The sequence below is a fragment of the Coloeus monedula genome (assembly GCF_965178545.1).
Source record: "Coloeus monedula genome assembly, chromosome: 4".
Taxonomy (NCBI): Eukaryota; Metazoa; Chordata; class Aves; order Passeriformes; family Corvidae; genus Coloeus; species Coloeus monedula.
In genome coordinates this window covers 61,487,972-61,515,393 of record NC_138784.1, presented here as the reverse complement: position 1 = coordinate 61,515,393, position 27,422 = coordinate 61,487,972, and the positions used below count along the sequence as shown (strand labels likewise).

At 35.3% G+C, this 27,422-nt stretch overlaps 1 protein-coding gene across 3 annotated transcripts in view; it reads left to right on the top strand.

Moving 5' to 3' along the window:
• The window catches only part of CPNE8 (copine 8), a 78,879-nt gene extending 51,985 nt beyond the window's left edge, over positions 1 to 26,894 (top strand). For all 3 annotated transcript variants that reach the window (XM_082280945.1, XM_082280947.1, XM_082280946.1), the window contains 9 exons: positions 2,156 to 2,209; positions 5,197 to 5,258; positions 10,049 to 10,095; positions 10,739 to 10,920; positions 12,816 to 12,943; positions 16,365 to 16,467; positions 19,058 to 19,115; positions 21,793 to 21,866; positions 25,366 to 26,894. In XM_082280945.1, the coding sequence (XP_082137071.1) occupies positions 2,156 to 2,209; positions 5,197 to 5,258; positions 10,049 to 10,095; positions 10,739 to 10,920; positions 12,816 to 12,943; positions 16,365 to 16,467; positions 19,058 to 19,115; positions 21,793 to 21,866; positions 25,366 to 25,554 (897 nt within the window). In that variant the 3' untranslated portion in view covers positions 25,555 to 26,894. The remainder of the gene's footprint in view (positions 1 to 2,155; positions 2,210 to 5,196; positions 5,259 to 10,048; positions 10,096 to 10,738; positions 10,921 to 12,815; positions 12,944 to 16,364; positions 16,468 to 19,057; positions 19,116 to 21,792; positions 21,867 to 25,365) is intronic.
• The last annotated feature ends 528 nt before the right edge of the window (positions 26,895 to 27,422 follow it).

Genomic DNA, 27,422 nt, shown 5'->3' with positions numbered 1-27,422 from the left:
CCTACCAGGAATAGTCTGTCGTAACATCTTAAGTAATTTTTCAGTTTCCTAAATATAGTATCAGTATCATACTCCCAGCGACTTGCTACATTTCCTGAGCCTCTCATGTTTGCCTCCCCACACTGCAGTCCTTCATACTTGGGTACTACTTCTACTTGATAAGTCTGTACAGTATCAGAACAAAAGGTACTGGACAAATCCTTTTTTAAGTGTTTTGCTTTTACAAACCAAGCCAAGGCAGGTGAGTGAGTGTCCCGTATTTAAAGATAAGAAACATTGCTAGAACCACCTCTTTGCAATTGAGCTTTTTTTAACAGGTTAGAGTTCATGTAGCTTTCTAGGTTCCTGCAGGGATGTAAATATTTCAGAGGCTAAAAACTGTTGTTTAATTTCTAAAGTTACCTGAGATTTGAAAAGGCACAGACAAATATTATAATAATTATAGTATCTTGAATTATAGGTGAGAAACAAGCTGTCATTTAATTCATCTTTGCTCCCAAGTAGATGCCTTGTTTCCCATGATATTTCACTCCAAGCTTTAGTGCAGTTCCTTGCAATTCCTAAGAAGCCAATTGTCAAGTTACCTGAAGCAGAAAGTTCAAATGAATCTTCTCTTTGGCATTTAGACTGCTGGCAAGCAATATGCTGCTAATTCAGGCCTGACCATTGAATTCTGGAGAGCAGTGAGTGAACTGCTGCAGGGCAGACAAGCAGCCTGTTACCTTCATCTTCATCTTCTGGGCAAATGTCAGCAGGAGTCACTTTCTGGCTAAGATTTTGGTTCAGCAAGAATTACTGCATTGTTTAATTGCTGCCATTACACAGACTTAATCTATTGCTCATGAGTCGCTGTTAAATGGAGGAGGAGGAGTTACTTGGGATTTTTTAAGTGTTAATGGCCTTACACGTGTAAAGGAGTAAAAGCTTTTCAGAATATTTACTGTATTACATCAGGGTGGCATACAGGGTGGGGGGGGAAAGAGTGAGTCACTTATTTAGCCTGTTTGGGAAGATCTCAAATCAGTTATCTCTTCTGCCTTACATTTCATAGCTGTTCTGTGTTGTGCAAGGAATAGGATCTTTAAATGTAATTTCTTTTTGGTTAGGGAGAGAAAAGTTTTGGAAGACAAGTATTATTAGTATGCCCATTTTCAGGCAAAATTCCTTAAATATTTTATACCAGATAAGCAACTAAGATTTCAGTTGGGAATGTTTTCATTCCTTATCATTTGCAGAACATCTGTGAGTAGTTTACAGTAAAACTTGGCAGTAAGCCACAAGGCTTTGAATTTCCTAGTTATATAGGAGATAGTTAAATGACCTAATTAACAAAATAATGTTTTGCTTCCAATTCCATGTGCATTTCTGGAAAAACAGGAGTACATTTTCATGTGTATGTAACAAAATTAACTGAGACTTGCCTTTGGTAGGTATTCAGAAGGGAAACAATTTTTATTGGTGGCTACAGTGAGAAATTTTATAGGTGTGGGTTCCAGATGTTCAAGAAAACTGTTCAATGCTTTATAGTCCAGTTCCATGAAGATTCTTGGGTATGGGGAGTGCACTGAGACCTCCCCCCTCCTCCCCCCCCCAACTCCTGTATGACAGTCAGGTGGTGGTCTTCAACATTTTCATGAAATTACTTATTTCATGAAATTTGATCTTCCTGTCAGCCAGATCCTGTCATTGAACTGAGTACAGAAACTGGGAGTAGAGCAGCTCTCATGTTTCTCAGGTGATGTGAGGAGCAGATGGAAACAGATTAACTAGACTGTGAAGAGATGCATTGTGAGATGATGAAGTAGTGACACCATACACTGAAACACTGGAATCAGGAATGCAGAAAAATGCAGAATCTTCTGAAAATTCAAAGAGTGTTTCCCCAAGCACTCAGATATAATGAATGTTCTCATCTCTGTTGCCCCCATCTGTTATTTGTCCAATGTGAGTATCAGCACTGGCTCACCTGACAGGGGCCATGAAGATATGAAGATAAATTCGCTGGTTTTCAGCATGTGCATATCCCAGCATTGAGATGTATCAGTAAACAGGATACTGAATCCACTGAAAATAGAATACTTTCGGCATTGAAAATACCTTACACTTATCTTTATATTAGTTCATACTGCTTTAATGTTTGTATCTGTGTTTCTAGGTAATAAATCCAAAGAAAAAAGGAAAAAAGAAAAAGTATGTTAATTCTGGAACAGTAAGTAGATACATTTTATGTTACTGAATGTTTTTCTTTTTGCTTGAAACAGTGTAGTTGACTTGTAGTTTAACAGGATTAGAACAGAGCCTTCTGTCAAAGCCACAATAAACTACCAACTACACCATATATTTTCAGGGTTTTTTTTATTTGGAGAGTTTGATATAAAAGGTATCCAAGTGTACTGTTAATTTGCCAATGGTTTTCAAAATGAGCTCTACCAAAATTTCAGTCCAGTAATTGAAACTGTTGGACTGACTGTGTTAATTTTTATCTGAAACATACCTGCACTTCTAAAAGTAAATTTTATTTCAAATTTATCTGCTGAGCTAGCATTATTAAAAGCTAGTGTGCTTATCATGGTTGAACCAAAAAGAGTCACCAATTTTTATTACCCACAGGTTTTTGTAAATTTATGTTGAAAGATCTGTCAGTATTGTTTGGGATGACGGTTTGTCTTTTTTGGTTTGCATTCATGTTCTGCTCTCATGTTTATGAGCCATTTGCTGGCAGTGCAAGTATTTCCCTTCAGCACTTACTCAGTTTCCATGTCCTGGCATCCATGATGTTCAGAACATCATTTACAAAAAAGTGAAGATAAATGTTGAGGATTTGTGTATTGGAAAACCTAATTAGTTAAGAGATGTTTTTGGAAAACACATCCACCGTGTGGGTTTTTTCCACATGAGCAGTTCCACTGAAGTCAGTAGTGCTTCTTTCATGCTGAAAAGTAGCCTTGAAGGAATGTTTCAGCATTCTCACATTCTTGTCTAAGTCTGTTTATCAGTCAGAAAATAAACACTTACTCTTCTACCTCTGGTTTAAATTATAAAAAATTGGAAGAAGCAGCTTGCCTATTAAAATTTACCGTACAATATCTAATTCATTAGATAATTTATTCTTTGCTAACATATTCCTTTCATTGAAATCTGTCATATTAAAATAAAGTTACATTGAATTAGTGAGTCAGAAACTTAGAGTGGTTATTTTCAACCAGTGCTAAAAGTGTACTCAAAATTATAGGTATGAAATCTGACTTAGGGTACAGAAGGGCAAAAAAATGTATTTTCACATTCAATTTTCTTGTTGATTTTGGTTTAAAATATTTTAACATCTTCACAGGTATCTATCTGCATTTGAAAAAAACATATTTTACTCGTGTTTGAACAGGCAAAATCAACTGTGTCTTGTTGTTCTTTAGTCCAGTTACCTCAAAATTTCCAATAAACAGTTGTTAGAAATTTTCTTTCTTTTTTCCTGCTTTACTAGTGTCTCTTCAGTTGGTTTTGTAAATTCTTTTTGATATCAAGTCATTCTCTGTCCCCATTTGCCCTTACTTCTACAGTCCTTCAGGCTTCCCTTATGCTTCTCCACATGATCACTTTCTTATGTGTTTGCCTGGAGTTTTGTTTTTCTTCTCCTCGTCATTTACCTGAGATATTCTTTATCCCACAAATTTTCAAGCCAGGCACCGAGACCATGATTTTCATTAATAGGTAGAATTCTGGAGAACTGAAAGTGGATATAAATCACTGACTGCTATCTCACTGCTTCATTTAAGGACTATGTACATACAGTGCACATCTCAATTTATTATTACTTAAGGGGTCATTTTAAATTCACACAGTCAAGGTACATACTAGGCAGAAGTGTTTCAGAATACATGGTTACTTCTAAACAAAGCCTAGTAGTGAAATGACAAATTCACTGCATAAAACTGGAAGCATTGGTAGTCATTGTCTATATGTAAGTAAACACTTGGGCCACTTTGGGAGTTGTTTGTTTCCATTTTCTGACTTTTAAACTTCAGATGCAGTGAAAATATGTGCTTAAGTTAATTAGGAACAAGATGACCAGCTGTAAGAATAGATGAACCATTAATATGACTGTGTCCACTGGGAAAATGCATAGAAATTTTGGGCTTTTTTGCGAGACTGTGCTACTGATAACCTGGTAGAACATTGTTATGGTCTTCTGTTCTCAACTAAAAGGGTAATTTCGTGGTTTAAAGCTTAGCTAATCACTCAATCACAGAGAGCTGTGACAAAGGAAGTAGGATAGAAGACTACCTAGAAGGTTACTACCTGTAATCTCATTCTAAGTTTACAACATAGGAGTATTTTCAATTTTTATATTTTGCTGCAGGTGGAGGCAAAATTTTGTGATAGACTTCCATTCCATTTTTATTCTTTGTATCATTATCAGTGGATTTGCTTTGAGTAGTTGCTTAAGCAGTTTTCACTGACTGCTTGCTGCACTTATATTGTGAGACAGTTTATATAAATAAAATTAAAATAATTTTAATTCTTTGCTTCATAAATACTGCACAGTGTGTGAAGATCTTAAATGCTGGATCTTTTCCACTTGAGTTCATTCTTCTGTGACTTGATCACTGAAAATGCCAGTAACACTTTTAGATTACTCTGTCTTTTGGAGCTATATCATTTCTGAATGATAGAATCTGGGACTGCAGAAATTTCTTATCTTTGTATTTATATACATATATTTGATATATCTGTATACTTTACTAGATTTTTGCATTCTGGACTGGCATAAATACTCAATACTGCCTTTAATGTGAGATGAGTAATTACATAAATAATTGTAATTGAGTTCTTTAAACAGTGTTGGAGTGCTCATAGGGTAGATGCATTATCATGTACCCTGTAATATTCAATTGTAGGGGTGGTACACAGAGTTTAGGAAACATGCATGTGGTAACCTGCTCTGGAATACAATCTTCTGCCCCTTACCTTTTCCTTAAATTAAAAAAAAAAAAAGGCAATTATAGACTTCTCAATTTGTCTGTTCCTTTGAAGAACTGCCTACTGAAATTATTTAATATCTTTTTTAATCTTCTTTTTTCCCTTAATACTGTAGGAAATTACGTCCTAAGGACAGAGGTTGAAAAACATTGTGCTTATGTCTCTGCTTGTTCAACTGGGAAACACACAATTCATGTCTGACTCTCTTTTATTTGCTTTCAGGTAACATTGCTTTCCTTCCTAATTGAAACAGAAGTTTCATTCCTTGACTATATTAAAGGCGGGTATGTGATTAGCAACAAACCTTTCTTGTTTTCACAATCTCATTATAGTTTTTGTTTATGTACTATTTGTTTATGATTCTAAGCAGCATCTGTAAGGAGCTGTATTATTTCCTCATTTTAGGGGCTGTTCTTTCCTACATAAAGCATGCAAATAGTTACTAAGTTAAGTTATGGAACTTTGTTTATACTGTGGGAATTGGTGTTGATACTAAAACACTGAGAAAGAGTAATGACCTCTGATCAGCCAGAGGAAATTTAATTAAGCAAAAAGGAATTATCTATATATTATTAAATTATTAAAATGCTGTCTATTTCTTCCATCTATACTGAGCTTTGGGGTATTTAATAGGCATTTATATAGAGCTTTTCCCCTTCAAAAGCATTTTTTCAATACTAATTAAAATTTTTAACATGTTCAATTTTTCATTTATTGTCATTTTCTCTAAAGAGAAGTAGAGACAGAAGTGTCAAATGTCTTAGGCTAGAACATGCCTGGAAATGGGACCAAATCTGAAAAATTCCTGGCTCTTAACATCCCTGCCAGAACACTGTACGTCTCTAAAACAATGGAAATTTGTTTTACATTCCTAGGCACTTAATATGGCTTTTTGGGGCATAAAGTCTGCGTATAGAGTCCACATGTTTTCTTAGAACACTGATTACCTGTAAAGAAACAATTTCCATTTTTTGTTCCAGTCTTCAACAAGAGTTCAGCTGAAATAAAAAAGAAGTCTGTGCTGTGTTTTGACAGTAGCAATACAGGCCGTTGCCTTTGTTCCCAGCAGTGGCAATCCTACATTGCTGTTGTGGACTTTGACAGAAGTCAAAAATGGCCATCCATCCATGTTTACCAGAACTTCTAATTGATGGAAGTCTGTGTATGCACAAATGCATGAAGAAACAGTCCTGCCTTTAGTGCATCTGTTTCCTTTGAAACGTGTTGTACATCTATGCCATGATGTACATTCATTCAAAATTCATCTCTACTGGAAGAGCATGTGTAAGGAACTGAGGAATTGAGGTTTATGTCTAAATTTGGAAAGAAAAGAATATAGGGGCTGCTAATGTAATCTTTTCAGGGTGTAGTCTTTTCCCAGTCCTCACGGAGATGTTACAATACAAGTTAATAAATTTAATTATCTACATTCTTCAGAAAAATCATGTAAATTTTGAATACAATAATATTGTGTTGTTCTTATTGATATTTTGTACATATCTCATTAATTGCAAGTCAAAGAAGACTTGTGATATTAATAAATTCCACTTAAGCTTTTTTCTGCTAGTTTTATAAAAAAGTAATATCATTCAGTAGAATGCTCCGTATTTAAAAGTATTACCAGTAATACTTATAATTTAATTATTTTATAAAGAATCTTTTTTCGTGATTCATAAAATTATTTCTAGATACATGCTAATGAAAACTAGAAGTACTTGTATAAAATCTTACCTTTCTTTCTGCAACATATGCAGTTATGTAAACATGACAAGAAGGCTCAGGCTCAGAGTTATTTTCCTGGCTTCTCCTTTCCTTTGTTTATCTCATTTGATATTACTATGCATCAGTTACAGTTCAGTTGGCAAATTTTTGAAGGAAGGGGAAGGAGAAGATTTTGTCATTAATCAGCCTGTTTTCCCATCATGTCCTCCAAAATTGTTTTTCTTTAGTTCCCTGTTTTTCTTCCATTTACATAGGCAAAAGGTAGAAAACACTGATTCAGCAATAGGCACAATATTTGCTCTTCCATAAATGGATGTTTATAAAATACTTCATATTCAGAACTTCCACTGTAATTCATTTGAGGTGTCTGGAATTAATGCAAATGTCATGGAAATCTTGACAGCTTTAACAAATTAGGATTGCAATATTGATTTCATTTATGTTTTGAGTCGGCATCTGTTTAATTGGGATATTTCATTACCAGTATCATCAATATGACTGTTGTTTTCTTAAAGAACTTTGGAGAATGAAATAGAGGTTTGTCCATAAATTCAAATTTCATTTCACTATATAAAACAGGATTTTATAGCAGTATGGCAGAAAAGAGGAGGATGTCTCTTTTGCATCTGAATATTAAATCAAATGGTGCCATCTTAATAGCTGGCTTTTCCTTACATCTTGATACTTAATCACATATTTTGCCACACTGACCTTCCCACATTTAAAGTTGTGCTAAAATTCATGTATATTTCAAAATCACATTTCTCCTGCCACTTAATACAGTCTCAGTTAATAGCATGTTCCTATCAAAACACCTCCAAATATATGAACAGGTTCAGGAGTGTAAGGGATACACTCTTGAAGAGGAATGCGATTGAATTTACAGGAATGACTACTAAACCTACTTTAGCATCTACTCTTTTTTTGTCTGGAAGACCAGAGGCCACAAATCTCCAAGACTTATTGGACAGAAAAGATATTTCTGTGCAGAAGTTTCTATTTTGTTTCACATACTAGAAAAGGTAGTGAGCTAGTTATTTGTAAATCAGTAAAATTCAGGAGCTGAATCCTTTTGCAACTGAAGTATCTTGTGATCTCCTGTCCCAGATTAGTGCAGGGTAAGAGGAAATGTTTTCCTCTCATCATGTTAAAAGCCCTACCTTTATCCAAGTCTTTAGGAATGAACACCTGTACATTCAAAAGGAGTTGGACACACATTTTTAACAGAACTGTATTGAATCATTGGTGGTCAAAAGGGAAGTTCAGAACTCCTTTCATGACAGCTATTTTAATCCGGGCAGCACACCATCCACTGTAATGGGAGGTATATTTGCTGTTCAGAGGAGACCTGGCATGAGGAAGTTACAAAATAAGGGCTGCTGTTGCTACGTATTTTGGAAGCTTTGCCATGTGTTGCTTGTATCCTTGGAGAGTAGCAAGGAGTAATAAAAGTATGTAAGAGGAAGAGCTTGTAGAGACTTTATCTGAAAAATCTTCTGTATGTTGTTACAGAGTTTGGCTCAACAAGCATCTGCAAAGGGGAAATTCTAAGTGACACTGGGTGTGTAGCTGCCATGGAGAGAATGCAGCCTCTTGGTAGAATTAGTTACTCTGTCAGCTCTGTTGTAGAGTTATGTGCAGTAAGTGGTTCTCCAACCTTCAACTGCTCCCCCCTGCTGACAGACCAGCTGGTTGTCATTCTGAAGCCACGGGGGGAAATCCATGGTTCCTTCCAGTGTACTGTTTAAAAAACCGTGATCATTACAAATGTTATCAAATCTAGTAAAAAACTACATTCAGGCTTAATTTGTTCCCATGTGTATATCAATACTGATGGAGCTCTTATTAAAAGATGACAGGTTTCACTTAGCTCTCTCTGTGGCTGTGAGGTGAGGATTATTGTTCCTTTCAAGACACTTTCTTCATTTCTCATGGTATATAGGATAAAATCACCTGTCCAGTGTCAAATAAATAATGTATTTCTATAACAACTAAACTCTGGCAAAGTAGCAGTGATCTAAGCAGCATTGAATCCATAAGGCACATTGCTGTGCTTGGACATTCCACCTGAGTTGTGAGAGGACATTCAGCAGCTCAGCCTGCCTAGCCAGGTGTCATTATTTTAATGGCTTTCATGGAAAGCCTTGCGACCTCGCTGCATCACTGATCTAGGGGATGTTGTGAAACTTTATAGCTCCCTGGAAAACTATATAGTTGGAAAAGCAGGTACAGAACTGTAGCCAATGAATTTCCTTTCAGAAAACAGTAGGTTTTTTTGTCTTTCTGTGTTTTAAAATTTGCATTGTTTCATTAGTCACCTCAGTTTGAGGAACCACCAGCACCATCACTTTGAGGAATATTCCAGAAACTGATGCTGTCAGTCATTATCTGAAGTCACATGGAAATTGACTTCGTTCATTTTGCTGTTAGCTGTAGTTTTAATATTCTTTGTCTTACTTTTGTTAGCCATTTTCCTTATAAATCTTTTATAGTGCTTTCTCTTGATTCTGTCTTGAATTCAGATTCCATTAAGCTGTTATATCTTCTTACCAATTGGATCAGAGTAGCTCATTCATGAAATGAGTTTACAAATAAGTTTTGCTGTTCTTATGCAGAAGAAAACCTGTTTAGGGGTCTTTTTTTCACCGTGACACATTCTTCAGCATGCAGAAGGATTTCTGTATTTGGTGTATCTGACATGTAGTGCGTGGAGGAGTCTTGTTACTCTTCAAACATTGCACCATACAGAAACCCTTAAAATTTAATTACAGTTTTGTTTAGAAATGCCAATAGTGACTCCAAGCATAAGTTTAGGAACAGTTGTTATCATTATTGTTATGGTGATAATATTGATAGTTATACTAATAATCATAGTTTTGAGACATAATTTGTGATGCTGTTGGTGTTCCAAAGACTCTTCTTGATACTGTGGATTTTGTAGGATTTTACTTGATTTTGGAGAGAGAGTCTGTGCATAGTCTGTCCAGCTTAATTTCTGTTAGCCTTGATCAGTATGATAAGGTGATACGTCCAAGAAAAAAATCAGTATTACGGTTGAAAGTGAATTAATAACATTTATGGAAGTTACATTCTTATTAATGATTTATTTAGGATTTTTAATAAACAATGAAAAAAAGGAATGATGGAGTCAAGTAACTGTTTTCAGCATGTTAGTAAGTTAGTGTTGTGTAGCCCTTGGCTTGAACCTTATATAAGAGTATTTTCAGTGTTTATTTACTCTATTAGAAAGTAAGTGTCCTACAGTTTGTCCACAAATGATGTTACCATCTCTGTTTATTTTTCTACATAGCAGTACAACTACTAATAAGATTTGTGTTTGCTTTTTCTGCAGAACCCAAATCAATTTCACAGTTGCTATTGATTTCACAGCTTCCAATGGTAAGAATAAAAATAAACATCTTGTGTGGGTTTGTGCTGTGTTCAGTTTTAAGCACATATATGTGTGTGTTTGTATCAGTATTCAGCTGGCACCACCTGGACTCAGGATTCCATTTTGCTTAGCAACAGATGAGAGACCAATTCCTGTCTAGGAAAGCAGGACAAACAGAACAAATAAAAGTTGAAAAAGCTACATGTAAAATTGAATAATCAGAAACAGTTTGCAGATATCTGTGTAGTTTTTGATTATTATTATTATTTTTTGGTTTTTTATAACTGCTGGGAGAAAACTTAGAAGAACACATTGAGAGGGGCCAAATAGTTCCAGGTAGAGTGAGGCTGAAGTGGGGTGAAGCAGAGATAAGCTGTGATCCTCCTCTAAAGCTGCTTTCAAAATGTCATAATACTTTCGTAAATTTTGTATTAAAAGTGTATAAATTGCACAAATCTAGAAGTTTCTTGCTGCCCTTTCAATGCTGAAATACAGCTACTATTGTTATAATGTATTAGGAACTACTAAAAAACTACTAGTAATAAAATACGTTCAGAACACTGCATTTTTACCTGATACAACTTATCATTTTTAAGAGAGAAAATTCTGAGGTGTTCAGTTTTAAAGTAAATCTCATCCTTGCTTCAACAGGTAACCCTTCACAGCCAACTTCATTGCACTACATGAATCCCTATCAGCTAAATGCTTATGGCATGGCACTGAGAGCTGTTGGTGAAATAATTCAGGACTATGATAGTGATAAAATGTTCCCAGCTCTAGGTTTTGGAGCTAGACTGCCTCCAGATGGAAGAGTATCACATGAATTTGCACTGGTAAGTAAATAAATGTTTATATATTATTTGAATTTCTTTACTACAACAAAATTTTGGGAGTTAAGGTTGTAATCTTAAGCAGTTACTGGACAAGTAAAGAACAGAGAATGTGCTGAGTCTTCTGTGCTAACTGCAAACAGTTGTTTCAAAACTTTTCATCATAGTGAAGTTATTTCACTTGAAGTTACAGAGAGAAATCCAGAGTCAAGAAGTCCCTGTAGGCCAAAAATTGTAATAAAGAAAAGTAATAATCTTTAACTTCAGCTGTAGCATCTTGAGAAACAGATGCTTCAAAGACTTCAGACTGAAGCTAATCTCTCTAAAGAAGCAAATGAATCATGATCCAAGATAGTGTTTCATTATTATTCTTATTGTTCTCTGTCTCATTTTTTGGGATCACTTTATCTTTTACAGGCTGCTAGTTCAGAGACATAGGGATATCTAAGTGGACTAAAAGATGAGTTGATAAGAACAAATTTGAGATTGGTCCATGGGTCAGTTAAATTGCAAGCCTAAAATCTACCAAGATTTGCCAGAAAGGTTGATCTGGTATAACTGATGCTGGTGATTAGTGTTGATGTTTATATTTTTGTTCTCAGAGTAGGATAAAGTTGTCAGAATTACAGCAATGTAGGTATATCAGGAGAGTTCTAATCAGACAGGTGACTGTAGATGTGTATTTCTTCTGTCAGCCTGTGCTAGAAAACAATGCCACATGTCTTACTTCAGGGAAAGGTTTTCCACATAGATAGTAATTTAAAACAGGTGCAATTACAAGTACTCATTTAAATTGCAGACTTTCTTTGGACTTTGTGTAGCAAGTTTAAATGTATTGATACATCTTTCAGTTTTAAGGATGTTCCTAAAATTAATTCACTTAATTTATGAACCATTGCGATGCTTTTATGGAAGAGAAGCACCACATACATTGTGTATATATGTGTGTATATAATCCATATATAAACATGGATTGGTGTCTCCCATGTAATGCTAAGCAATGTTTTCAGCTCTTTTTTTTTAATGTTCTAGAAAAATTCTGTAAAAAATCCCTTTTGGTTTTCTAGATTCTCAGGCAGGTATACTTCACCTCAGAATGAAATACTGGCACAGTAAGTCAATGAGGTTTTGGCATATGAAGGAGAGTAGGATGATTTGAAAGGTTTTGTAGCCTTACATAGATCATTTGCCTGGCCTGACATGGTTCTGGAATTCAGCTTATATTTTGTATTGCCATCTGTAAAGACGTATCCTCATTAGAGAGCCATTATGGAGATAGGTAGTAAAATGCCTGCCCTAAGAATTTACAGTACCAGCCATTTTGTTGCCTACCAAAGAGTAAATTCCTTTCTTCATCTGTTTTTACCAGGTCAGAATTAATTTTTTGAATGCGGAAATGTTGGACCAAAACAATGAGAAGTTTGTAATTTACCTTACACTCTCATAAGTGTAAAAACATTGGGATCTGGTTACCATTTCTTTGTTTCACGTTTTTAAAAGAATAAATCATTGAGCCTGAACTGTGCTTGTAAACACGGTTCCAGTTTTACATCTGACCTGTGATTCATACCTTAAATCCATGCAGGGAGATGCCTGGTACTGTTGTCTGTATGAAGGAGAGTATAATTACACTAAAGATGCTATTCATGTCTAGGAGCCAGTCCCAGTGATTCAGACTGCATGGAACATGAGGCTGGTAGAACCTCCTTACCTCAGCAGTTAACACTCACAAGCAGACATGACACTTACACTGGGCATTTGTAGTAAACTCTCTTAATAGATCCTAGAATCTTTAGGTCTTTGCCTTCTAAAAATGTACACTGGGTAGTGTTCATTAACCTACATAATTTTTACTTCATATTTACTTTCAGTGATTAATCATCTCTTGTTTTCATTAGAATGGAAACCCTCAAAATCCATACTGCCATGGAATTGATGGTGTAATGGAGGCATATTACAGGAGCCTAAAATCTGTACAGCTTTATGGACCAACAAACTTTGCTCCTGTAATTAATCATGTAGCCAGGTAAGCATCACAACAGGTACTGGGCAGAAACTTCTTAGTGTCAGAACAAGTGTTGCATAGAAAAGGCTGCCAGTTACAGAGAAAGGTATTTATTTACAGTGGTTTTGTTTATTCAGTCTAATGATTACCTTGTGATTTTGAGTAGGGTTGGAGACCATTTGCTGGTATTATGCAGAATTTCATTGCTGATTACAAGGTAGTACAAGTGATCCAGTTGACCAGCCTATGTTAAAATCTTAGCAGAAATCATAATGAAAGAAAATTTTTGTCATGTCATGTTCCTTTTTCATCCTTTAGAACACAGAATTATTGCTTCACAGAAAATAAATACATCTATCAAAAATTTGTATAAAATCTGCATTTTTTTAGGTATATGTAGTTTCTCTAACCTCTAAATGTCCAAAATGTCTACAAAACTTGCCAGCTCTCTCTGTGCCAACAATTCCCAGCTGGTAGTGGTACTTTTAAGACAGTAGTACAGCTGTCATCGTTGGGGAGCTGTGGTGCAGTTATGCAACACCTCATCCGACTTCTCAAAATAAAAACCTTCCTGTGTTTATAGAAGTTCCTTAAGAAGGATAATGTTGCCTTATTTTGACAGACAAGATCTTGACTTATAATCTTGAGCTCAAGATTTTGGCAGTATAATATCTCCATGAATTTATATAGGAAAGTGATATGGCTTAGGTGATGTGTTGAACAGATTTTATTTTATTTATAGACACAGAGAAAGAACTACTGGTTACAAAATAAAGAAGTAGAGATGTGTAAATAATTGTACTGGTAATGTTTTATTTATGAACTTGCAAAAAACCTAATTTTAATAGCAAGAAATACTTATTATCTGGTTTGGCTGTTGTTAGTTCTACAGACCAGCAAAAATAATTTGCAAATTTCTGTGGTGCAAAGAATTTTCTGTTCCCCTGAGCATGGCTAGATAGCTGATTTTATCTATTTATCCTTAGGGTTAGTTGTTTCTTCTTCAGATCATACAATTAAAATTATGTACATGTATATTACATTGCTTGTCATCTGAGAGTAGCTGTTGCCTTTAAGCTTTCCTTTGACATGATCTCTTCAGTAGCATTTGTGTGGCAGCCAGTGTCTGCATTATCCACATTATTTGGAAATCTAACCCATCAACTTTCCTGGCTCTTTCTTTTTCTTCAGAACTGGTCATAGCGGCTGAGATGCCTGGCTCAGAACTTGGCAGTTAACCTCAAGCCTGCTGTTCATTGCAAAAATTGAAAATTTTGATCCAGTGTTATCAAACCATTGGCATAAAATCAGTTCTTTTTCTCACCAGTTGTTTCTCAGGAATATCTGTCAACTTTTGCAGAATAACAGAAGACTGTCCACCAATATTAGTCCTTCTGCTGAACTTTTGTCTTTTTTATCAAGTTGTTGCAAACCTTGGGAGCTCCTCCTGGTGGCAAATCTTGCTACATTATAGTGGGAGAGCTAAGTGTCTTCACAAGGATTTCTACTGCATGATCATCCCTAAAGCAAACTGTGTATCAGTCCAGTTCTCAGTAACACCATTTTCCTTCAATGTTCGATTTCTTGATTATTCTCTTGAGTCTCAGGGACATGGTACTGACCTGCATTTACTCTTTGAACCTACCTTCATTCTTAAAGAAATTTATTCTTTCCACATCCCTCCTACTTAAAAGTATGCCTCTGATGAAATCTCTGAACAATGTCAGATATTACTATGCTGTTGTGATCTTGGAGCTCTTTGGAAACACTTTAAGCAAATAAGGATTTTATTATCCTTTCCCGAGTTAGGGAGTTATCTAAACTACACCAAATTCAACTTAGTGTCTCCTCTCATCTCCCCTCCTCATAAAAGATCTTTCTTGCAAAAGGTTTTGGAACATTTTCATCTGTAAAAAATTTGAAATAATCAAATTTCTGTTCCATTTCTTCAGTGTAGGTATGTAGACAGTATTAAGTGCTCAGAAAGGTTAATAATGTTTATTTTACTCATCATACCTTGTCAATGCAATCATCATTGAAAAGATTATAAGCATTGTGGAAAAATGAGATAAAAGAAGCCTCTGCATGGTAGTGAAAATGTGTTCCACGGTAACTTTTGTTAATCTTGATATTTAACTATCAGTCTCTACTGCCAGCAGGCAAGTAGGTGATATCCAACAGGTTCACTGCTCGTATGGCTTCTTTACCCATCTGTATCCTGGGGAGAGGGTGGAAGATGGTGGCTTTCTGTAAGTTAATTATGGCTTTCTCCAAACTCTTATAAATGTTGTGGCTGCAGCATTGTATTTATCAGCAGTACTTGCTTGCCAGTGCATTGTGTTGTCATCAGAGTTAGAATTTTCTAAGCATATGCAACCATCATTGAACATACTCTGTTCAGTGAACCAGGTCTTTCATATTCAGTGACCAAAAAAGTAGTGAGTTCTTTGACAGTCATATTATGTATTTGGGCATGTATTCAAAAGTATTCCTGTGGCAACTCATTTTTCTCTTTTACTGCTCTCTGTACAACTCACTGCACGAGGTTCTACTTTTTTACTCCTAAACAGCACCAAGAGCCTTCATGGAAGTAGGAACTGTAGTGGCTGTGAAGCAACAAACAGCTTCCCACAAAAAAAGTTCTTCTGTTCAGGCCACAGGATTTAGTGGGGCTTCTATGGACTCACTCTCTTTCAGGACTTTGCAAACCTTCAAAAGCTGCTCGTTTTCAAAGAGTAGTTGCTTCTTGGGTTCTTTGACTGAGGTGGGAATGGCACTGGGTGTATTTTATCTTGCATTCCTGTACAGCACAGGGAGAAGCTTGAGTCTTGAAGGAAAGGACATCTGTGGGTGGTGCAAAGAAATGAATATCTAAACCAGGGCTGCAGGATGCATGTTCAGCTATTTTACAAATGTACACATAAATGTGAACTATAAATCTGAATCATGGTCAACAGTAAGTAACCTGGTTTTGTAAGACAAAAAACAAAAACAGAAGAAAAAAATATGCAACATGTTAATTCCTGATAAATTTTATTTGTGATATAAACCCAACCATTCAGTATTAATGTATACCCTTCATAGGAAGTGATGTACCCAATAGGTAATACCTGTTAAACAACTTGGACTTTCTAACAACTCATGATTCTATAAAGGGCATTCTATCCATGCTCCTTTTGGTAGTGGTGCAGTTCCCATTTTTCACTGATACAGCACATACAGATCATCAATATCAATATTGTATTAGTTCTGTTTTTTCAATGTTCTCATTTAAAAGTAGAATGTCCAGCTTAGATATGAATGTCTTTAATTTTGAAATTCCCTGCATTATGTTTGTGAGTCCTTGGTAGTCAGATTTTACAAATACAGCTTGTTTTCATATTAATTCCTTTTATAAAGTTTTTTTTTTTTTACTATTATAATGTTCATTTTCTTCCCTTAGATATGCTGCTTCAGTAAAAGACGGCTCCCAGTATTTTGTTCTTCTCATTATTACAGATGGAGTTATATCTGATATGGCTCAGACAAAAGAATCCATAGTGAATGTAAGTTTTGCTGAAAGTGTTGAAATTTAAAAGAATTGTTTCTAGGAATTAATCTTTTAGGCAATAAAGTGAATGGGTTAATAGTTCAGGCACTAGATTTGTTCCATAAGTACCCATTTTTACCAAGCAGGAAAGGTTTATTATGCATGAAGATGAAAAGAAAACAGAAGCTGAACTCAACCTTAGATAGTGTTCTGTGGTAAATGATACTCTTCTCTCTAACACTTGTTTTCATGATTTTCCTCATCTGCTTCTTGCTCCCTCCTTCCTCGTGCACATCCCACCATGCAGTTTTGCTTAGTAAACTGTTCTCTGTCTTTCCCATCATTGTAGACAGCTTTGATCCACACACTTTTTAAAAACTGCCCCCAACTTTCTGATCCTGAGTGGCAAGCATACCAGTCATCTGATTTCCCTCAAAACAGTCCCTTAGAATTCTGAAAATTCCTTATTATTTGTTAGTTTCTGCATTATTTTGAGTATTTTTCTCTTCAAAACTGCCATGTGTTTAAGTAATATTCTGTATTATGAGCAGGTTCTATTGTGCGTTTGCCCCTGGGAAATTTCAGATTAAAGTACGCACAGAAACACTCATAGGCATGGTTGGAAAAGATCTCTACCAATAGTTTTTAGCATAGCACAGTGGATCTAGTTAACAGCCAAGTGGTGAGTTGAAAAGCCTACATTAAAAGCCTACATTTAGCATCACGTCCAAGTGAATAGTGTTGAATTAGGTGGCAGAGTTTTGAAGACCCACTTTCACTACCTGCTGTAGAGATTTGATACTGTTGCAGTTTGTGGGGTGCACATGAAAATACTGCCCAAGTGCTCTGCCTTTCACTGAGGGGTTTGCAAGATGCCCTCGAGTTCCAGCCTGCAGCACACAGAGTCTGTGTAATGATAAGCTTGGAAGTTCATTCTCTAGCCCATACAAAGTTTGAAACATAATTTCTTTCAGATGAGCTTCTTCTGGGTGACAAAAAGGCTCAGTGGAGAAAAAAAGAGCAGCTTTTTATTCTAATTCACCCTTCCATGTGAAGTCTGTGCATAAGAGAGCAGCAAGTGCAGTTGTCTGATACCTTGCAAGGTTAATTCATTTGCCACTAAAACGTACAGAAGAACCTTGTTTTCAGTAATAGTTCATTTCAAGGAGTAATGGCTGTTAGTCTACAGCTGTCTGGAAGCACAGCAGATGTGTTGTTAGCTTGGAGTAAGTGGAAGCTTGGGAATATTTGCTGTCTTGTTTTTCTATGAAGATGCCTTCATTTTTCTGCATATTTCTTGAAGTGTGAGCACAGTATATTCTGACAGAACTAATTAAATGCTGTTCGATAGCAGTTTTTTCAGTCTTAATAATACCCATAATACTAGAAAGGGTAATGATGTCCAATGCAACTTAATGTGTATAAAACTCAGAGTATATTTCAATTTTTAACATTAATTGTGCTTTTAGGCATCTTTCTCGTTACAGCATATATGTCAGATGCATTCTGTTCTACCAAACTGTTTAAAGGTCATGCTGTCATTCAGGAAATGCCAACACTTAAGTTTATGAGCAAAAGCTTAATAACTCTTTGTCTTTATGCTGTCCTTGCCACTTGCTGTTTCATATTTCATTGCATCACATAATTCTGTGTCTGTGTGAGTAGGGATCTCGTTCTGTTCTAAGAGATCAGAAGGTGTACATCTATGATTTTTTTGTCCAGTTTAATGTTTAAAATGGCTGTAGACATTTTACGGTTTATCAGAATATCTCAATAAGCAACAGAATTATCAGAATTATCTCAATAAGTTGTCAACCCTAGCATTTGCTGAATGTTCTTTGGTTTTAGTTGTTACCTTCTTCATCAGAGGCAGATTCACATTATTTCTACAAACTGGTGCTGCTATCAGGGCAGGAGAGTCCAATATTTAGGATAGTGTCTTTGTAATTTTAAAGATTTTACAGAGTTTATTCAGGGAAGGCCAGATATCATCTTTGAATGAAAAAGATAAAGTAAAATTTAAAATCTTACCACAGGCCAATTCTATATCTTGGTTGTCTGTGACAGGGATGATTGACTAGAGTAAAATTTCATTAATTGAATAAATGTAATATATGTATTGCTCAAATAGATTATTTATTTTCTTTTAAAAATTGGCATAAGATCAATGTACAAAATAGTGTCCCATAGTTCCAAGCAGCTGTGTAATATCAAAAAACCAGCAAAGCACATTTAAATAAATGTCAGCCTGTTATTAGGTTCATATTTGCAATTACTGTCAGTTTACAAAAGTTTCTAAGAGAAATTTGTCCTCTTAGTTGTCCTGTTAGTATTAAATCCTAACATAGTTTGTTGTGTTTAATTAGCATCCTATGAGTCAAAGACTTGGTAACGAAAAAATAAAATGATCATGTGCCTTTCTATCTTCTTCCAAGACGTTTTGTACCATTTAAGCAGATAGTTTACACCACTCAACTATTTAAGGGAAAAAAATTGTTCTTTAAAACATAATTTCTGTGTGTTTTTTGTTCACCTTGTTCTCAGATCTCATAGTATTGGCAGAGGTTATGTAATGCATTAAATCTCTTTCTCCTCTTCTTTTGAAGGCTTCGAAGCTTCCCATGTCGATAATTATAGTGGGGGTAGGACCAGCAGAGTTCGATGGTAAGTGTTCTAGTGTTTTTTCTAAATTTTTTTTTCTATTTGCTTACATTTTAGTAATATGTGGCTTTTCAAACAAATACTGTTCTTCAAATGAACATTATATGAAGTGAGGAGTGAGTGCTGTTGACATTTCCAGCTGGATTGATTGATTGATAACTCAGTGTGATTACAAGCTACCATGTGGAGCTGTGTAGCCCCTCAGGCTCTCTGTTCAAGTCAGAACCATATGGGGGCTCAGCATTTATAGTAAAGTAAATATACTTAAGAAATTGTTAAATTTCTCCAACACAAATATTTAGATGCCTCGTGAAGTGTCAGTTGATTGGAAATATTGATCTTACTGCAGTAATAAAATCTTGAGAAAAATAAATATATTTGAGGTGGTCTGGGTTAAACAGGGTTTCACTTGGTAATGCAGCAGCATTCAGAGAATATTACAGCAGGAGAGAAATTACCAGGTTATTTACATATTCTTTCGATAATATTCTGGAACACCATTCTCTATTGCAATAACTAAGTTGCTTCCATTATTTGTATTAATTTATTAAGTATATATCACTACACTGTGAAGTGTAGACATTCTGTGCGTGTCTGTTCCTCAAAGCCCTAAATCCTTTCTTTTTCATTCTAGTACATCTGGTTAGACAGTATGCCCTCTGTTGCACTGAAATATACTTAGTACTACTACCACAGATGTTTAATGTTGACTAATGACTGCATGTCTTAATTTTTGTACAAGTACTCTAAGTGTATGAAAAAAGAGGAAAAAAAAAAGACAAAAAAATTTATTTTATTTTAGATTTATTTTATTTTATTACAAGCATTATTCTTGTGCTGTTTGGCAAGTGGTATATTAGTGATAATTTTAAGTATCTTATTCTGTGAAGAAATTGTCCAGGTGAACATTTACACTTCAGAAGATTGTATGCCCCAATCAACGAGAAAAGTTTATATTCATAAATGCATATGATGGAAATTTGTAAACTTCATTTTTACTCCTGAGAATTCCAGCATGGTCTGTGTTACTCACCGTCTTTCACCCCTCCATTGCATTTTCCCTTTCTCCCTGTTTGTCTAGTCCTTGGATTTGCCCAGGCTCCCTCTCTCTGTCAGGACATGTTCTTGGGGTGTCATCCCTTCCCTTTTCTGAAGTTAGGGTTCTGTTTGTACTGCAGAATACAGTTTCCATCTTTAGAGCCACAATCTTGGAGTGCTTTGCCTCAGTGAGATTCGCCTATTAGGTGTATGCCAAGTCTGTAGTCCCTCAGTGCCCAAGAGGGCAGAGAGAAATTACCTCCATCTCCAGAAATTGCTTCTGAACAGACTCCCTGTCTGCTGTGGATGCTGAGGAGGTGTGGGTGCAGGGGCGTGTGGGTTAGGCACTCTCCTGACATTTCAAGTGCCTCTGAAGCTTCAGTTCTGCCACAGAGAGACCAAGCTGCTCCTCTTCAGATACCACTGTTCCCTAGATGTCCCAGCCCCTGGGGACTACCAGAGGGGTTCTTAAAAGTCTGAAGCTTGGGTAGAAGACACATTTATTTGGCAGAGCTTTACTTAAAGGATGTGAGGATGACTGTAACAGATCACAAAAGGGGCAGTTTTGCCCAGTATTCTATGTCTGACATGGCCATGGGTAGTTTCCTAGAGAATGTTAAGAACAGACTAAGCAAATATGATACTTCCCTGAATACTGTTTTTGGATTGGAGTTTCCTGAGCAGGATGTGCTTTATGGCTATTTTGGAAATTTTTTAGTGAAACTCCTTCAAATACTTGTTCAGTCTCCTGGTTTGAACTCATGCACATTTTTGCAACAGCATCATCGGGCAACATGCTCTGCAAACCTGATTTTTTTCTTTGAACAAATATGCTCTGTTCAGCTTGGCTTCTGATAGTGTCATTTATACTTTGTAGTTCTTGCTTCAGAAGAACTAGGTTTTGAAGTGCTGGTTTCAGTGAATTCAGCCCCGTTTGTAAACCCCTGAGAAGCTCGGTGGTGCAGGGCTTTGATTTTCGTAGCATACACTGAAAGAAAGTTTGTAGAATTGCAGATCCAACATCTGAGCAATAATCTGAGATCCCAAATCTATCAATTCCAGCACTGGCAAGACAGCAGGTGCATCTTTCTACCTGGAATAGCTTCCAGGTATCTGGACAACAGAGTTTTCCTGTATGAGCTTCCTGCTCAAAAGATACAAGAAGAATTACATAATAAATTTAGTAATTTTTTTAAGCACTCCTCATTCCTATACATTAAAAGATACTGCTTTTTCAGTATGAATGTGAATTATTACCTCTTTATGCTGTATCCTGTATCTTCTGTAACAATAGCTGTTGAAGATGAATTCTTCTCCACCTCTGAAAGTATATATATTGCCTTACAAAACCAGATATACTTCCTGTTTTGAGAGATGAAAGGATAAAAACTTTGTCATAGCCTGTTCTTTTCTGAAGGTGACAGTAAAGATAAAAGTATGTATTGTCACCATGAAAAAGTGCAAAACAGCTACAAAACATGATGTATTTTCTGATGCAAATGATCTTAAAAGAGTTACCTAAAAAAGAATTGTTGGTTTTGTTGCTCTAAAGTGTAAGTTGTCTGAACTTTTTCTCAGTAAGATGATTTTGTTGTGTACCTGAACTTATAGGGGTTTTTTTGTTTGTTTGTTTTCTTTTAAGCTATGGAAGAACTGGATGGGGATGTAGTGAGGATTTCTTCAAGAGGAAGGTTTGCAGAAAGAGACATTGTGCAGGTGGGAGAGAAAATATATTCTCATAGATAGATTTTACTGTTCCTCTTTTTTTTGAATTCTTGTTTCTATCTATATTCCTACCCTTCATTTTACCTTAGAACTGAGATACTTTATGTTGAAGTGTTTATAACAAGCTCAGAATCTCTCTGTGATACCTCTGAGCCGTTTTGTAACACACAGTAGAGGATCTGCATTTGTTAGGAAATGACCCCAAACTGGCAGGACACTATTATAAAGTCTTAGTGTTATACAGCCATGGGAGAAGAGTTAGCTGCTGAAAATTTGGAGAAACATACAGTTTCTCAAAAAAATGGTATCTGTCTAAAAGCAAATCTTTTATGGAAGACATGTTTTCCTGGTAGTGGCTGAATACATTTATAAAATAGAGTATTTAAGTTGGAAGGGACCTGCAGCAGAGTTCTAGTGCAACTGCCTGGGCACTGCAGGGCTGACAAAAAGTTAAAGCATGTTAATAAGGGCATTGTCCAAATGCCTCTTAAACACTAACAGGCATCCTTAGATTTAAACCTCACCTTAGATCTGCCATTTCTTCTTCTCCCTTTGTTCCTCCTATTTGTCAAACTTCATAGTGTTCACTTATTTTTCCTCTTACTTATTTTCACTTATTTCTCTTCAAGATAGGTTGGATTTTTATATTGTTGTTTAGTAGAATATATCTATAGAGAGAGAATAACTGAGCTGTATGAATAGCTCATACTGCATGATAATTAAGGTCAGATTGCAGATGACGAACTTTGGGATATATATATATTTGTTTCCATTTATATCTGGAGGAACTGAAACTTTGCAAAATGTTTAACATTACAAGTACTTATACATGAATGTTTAAGGATTGATTGATAACTGCTAGTGGATGTGGTATTTCAATCCAAGGAAGTATTCAAAACATGTTTTTGACACCTGCTTTTATAGTTTGGTTTTATTAGAATACAAAAATAAAGCTACATAAATATATGGAAATGAAAATGATCAGATTTTTTTTTCAGTCTTCTTGCATACTACATTAAAATTTCATCTCCATTTTTTTTCTAAATGGGGATCAGAAATGAGCATAAGATGACAGAAGTTAAATTACCCTCGTACTCTTTATGGATACACATTAAAGACAGTCATGGAGTCTTGAATTCTAATAATTGAAAAAGATACTTTTTTCATTTTTGCAACATACAAAGACAACAACTGATGGGAAAGTGAGATACCAAAACTCTTAGAAGAGTAAAACATACTGGCTTCTTTAGTCACTGTTGTCAGAAAGATAATTGTAAAAGTAGGGATGATGTAGGACAGCTGAACAGGGATAAATTGTTTCAATGATAAATTGTTTCTCATTTTGTCAAAGCCTTTGCAGTGTTCCTTGGTGTCCATACTGGGCTGGAGAAGGGCTGTCTGTAATCTGTTATGCTGTAGATGTCAGTGCTTTCAACAGAGCAGTATGTGGGGTGGACTCCAAGCTAGGATTTCTGCAAAGCCCTGTGTGCCATGTCAGATTTTTTAAAGCTAATTCAAGTATCTCTGGCATGTATTACACTTATGTTTAAATGCATCTAAATATAAGCAACATAATTTCTCTAAAAAACAGCAGCCCTAAAAGCTTCAAAGAGCATAAATGGATGGAGTTCTAACATGTTATAAACTACTTGTGAAAATGCTTTGCATCAGAGAAATACTAACCTATGCTGAAAAATAAAAAACCAATATGCAATGAATACCCTTTTGTATTTCTTTGGAATTCATTGCATATCAGAATTGTAATAAAACATTTATTTATTATTAATATATTTTAATCAGAATATTGCCCCATGACATATTGAATTAACTGAAGGCAGTATTATTTTGTGCTCTTTTTCAGTGTAAATGCTAACAAATATTTACTTTATAGCCTGACTAACTAAGTAAATAAAAAGGGATTCTGTCAAACCCTCTAAGTTGGGTTTTACCTTTATTTTGTATCTGGCAGGCTAAAACTGATTTGCCTTTATAAAACTAACTACTCAAATACAAAAAATGTATTTTTGGGGTGTATTAGCTTAATTGAAATTAACTAGCAAAATTACCTATTAATTCCAACAGTATTGTCAAATATTTTGCTTAAACTAGTCCAGGAAAAGTTTGTCTGTTAAGTGAGTCACTGTATGTGTTGTATTTACTACTGACTGCAGTTAATGTAAAGGCATGTTCTTCACTGTTTCCTCCTCACCAGTACCTGTACATATTGTAGGGACTCTGTGTTACATATGTACCATTTCTTCCTCGGTTTTGTTTAATTTCTACTCCTTTTTTATCCTTTTGCTGTTGAAGATGTTTTAGGAGAATACTTACTTGTAGTGTTTGCACCTGTTGTTTCTCTTGAGAATTTTGCCTATTAGCCTTTTTAATTAAACTCTTAAATTATAGAAAAAGCACTTGACATTCCACCAGTCTCCCTTTGGTTTCTCTTAATTCTCTTTCATTTGACTCCTCTGCCATCTCTACTTCTCCATGTTAGCTGTCCTTGTACATCTCTAGGTTTGCTTACCTGTCCAGAGTTCCTCCAGCTCCTCTGACATCTGCAGTGTGAGGAGAGGCAAGGAAGAGCTAAATCAGGCCATCACTGTTGTATAATTGCATTTCAACAATTACACTGTTGAAATAGTCCCACTTTGTTACAGAGCAGTGGTCTGAGATTTCATGTCTGCAGACTAATGGGTAAGGTGATCTCTTAGGATGGGACACATTTTGTTCTTTAACTCAGACTGCATGTATTTTTTCATAAGGAAGAAAATCAAGGAGACTGGATTGTGTCTTTTTTCTATGCCAGTAGCACAAGCATCTCATTAAGTATTACAAAATTGAAGCCAGGGCTGAGCAGGTAGCTGGTTTACGAGTTGAACATCTGGGTATCACATAACAAGTTCTTCTTTGATCCAATCCTTTTTGCTTAGCTTCTTTATGCATCTGTTAGTATCATATTAAAAGTGTTCAGGTGGTTCATAGTTCTACTACGTATAATACAAAATGGTCAAAAATCTGAAGTCATCCTTTCTGTTTTGTTCAGTTCAGGGATCGAAAAAATCTATTCACCAAGTGCTGGAGTGGAGGCAGTGTGTTGGGTGGCCCCAGGAACAGGGAATGTAAGCTAAGAACAGCTTTCTGAGACAAAATTACCTTCTTGTATGGAAAGGGTTGAGGGATAACCTGAATATATCGATGAAGAATATCATCAGCAATCTGAGCTAGCCATGGCTTATGTGAAGGGGTTCACCCAAGTGAAAGCATGACACTCTTTCTATTAGAAGACCGATCTATAAAAATTGAGATACAATGTGTATTTATAAAATAAATAATATAAACCACAATGTATGTATATATATGTTAAAAATGTGTAAGGTAACATATTAATCTCCTCTAACTCCCTAGGTTAAGCTTTCTTATTTTTATGTGGTAAGATGTATTCTGTGTCTGCTTAATGACCTGAGTGAACATCTCTTTTGTTTTGTAGTTTGTGCCATTCCGAGATTACATTGACAGAAGTGGAAACCACGTGCTAAGCATGGCAAGACTTGCTAAAGATGTTTTAGCTGAAATCCCAGAGCAGTTTCTGTCCTACATGAGAGTCAGAGGAATAAAGCCATCACCTGCACCACCACCCTACACACCCCCGATTCACGTGCTGCAGACTCAGATATGACTGCTCCGAAGTGCTTAGCATTTATCACTAATCTCTGGATGCAGCAGTAGCTTCTGATAACTTTTTGAAGCTAGGAAAGTTCTCTTCACATACCAAAATTCTCCTATAGTTGCATAAGCAACTGGAAAGCTTTTAAATGCTAGGAGCAAAATGTTGATGTTCTGGGACTTTTTTTTTTTAATCCAAACACCCTACTTTTTGATGTATTTATTGAAGGGGGAAAGCACAAGTCAGGTTTTCAACTCAGAAGATTGGGTCCTCTCTGAATACTGTGTGTATATAAGTGTATAGGAATGCTATTACTCTGTATCAATGTTTACATGTTACTATTTTTAAATTTCAGTACTTTTATAACTATTCTTAAGAATAAAAGTTTGGAATATTGACTCACATGTCTTCTAGTTTGCAATAGTTTGTCACAAGATAACAAGAGAAGCAATATCTCTTTGAATGTTTTTCCGGACAAATACAAATGAAAGCTAAGAAAAGGACAAATATATCTATGTGTTTTCAAGCAACTGAAGTGCTTCAATCAGTGCTCAGTAATCCATTCATCTCATGTATTGAGAATTTCGACTCCTAAATATGAATAACATAATTGCATATGACTTATAACTAACTCCAGACTCAGAGGGGGAGGTATGTGTATTTTTTCAGAGATTCTCCAATTTCTGAGTTTATCTAAGTTTACAGTTTTTAAAACTAACTACTGAAACAAATTAGAATAGTTATTTGCTATATTTAATTAAAGAAAATTACCTCAATCCAGAACTATCAGAGTATTATAGTTGACTCACTGAGCTCATTAAATCATATCATGCATTCCTTAAAGCACTGGAAATTTTGCATCAGAAAATGTCTTTTGAAGTGATTACAGCAGATGTTTTATAATGGACCATTTTAAACTTTAAAAATTTAAAATCTTTGCTTTTTTTTTTTTTCTAGATTGCCCATTCAAAGGGATGCTGACTCTTAATATTTGGGTTTAATATTGTCATTTAATCGCATTTCCATTCAGGGTGCATGAATAATAAAGTTAATTAACTGGTTTAAAAATTGCACAACTATGTTGCTTTGTGCACAATTTTGTGTACGGAACTACCCAAAAAATTTTATTATATGCCTGTTCGTATATAATTATAAAATGGTTTTGCATGTATATTTTGTACAAAACACACAGTTTTGTGAGTTTGTGTCAGATACATTTTATTTAGAACTAATGGCCTTAAATTTCACAAAACTCCTGAAATGATTGTGAATTGCCTTCAAATACTGTTTAAACTGAACATTTTAATTTTTTGTGTCACAGTTGTAACTGTCTTGTATACGTAACTTTTTTCTTTGCATATAACCTGTTTACTAATTCTGTTTCTTACTACTGTATGTTGTAATGTACATTATAAAACTAAGGTGCATTTTTTAAGCATGAGAAGTTTTTTGCCAGAAAGCATATCTTCAATATTAATGGCATATAACTATGAAATGCAGAATCTTCCATTTTTAAATATATATAACTTCCTTTAACTCTTTCATGTGGGAAATTATGTTTTCCAAATAATGATTCTGTTAGCAAAAAAGAAAAATAATTTTTTTGTAAAAGAAAAATCTTGTTTTATTTTTATTTCATAACAGTTTTTACATAAATATGGAGTTTAATTTTCTCACCAAACTATGTATTTCTCAGTGGATTGATGTTGCATGAGTGAAATTTGATACTTGGCAACTACAAATTTTGATGAAAGTGCATCATAAAGAGTAAGTTTAAATCTGCTGAATGCTGGTGGTGTTCTCCTTTCATCTTCTGCTTTTATTTTTTTGCACTGACACTGTTGGCACTTTTGAAAAATACTGAAGTAAAACTATTTTTC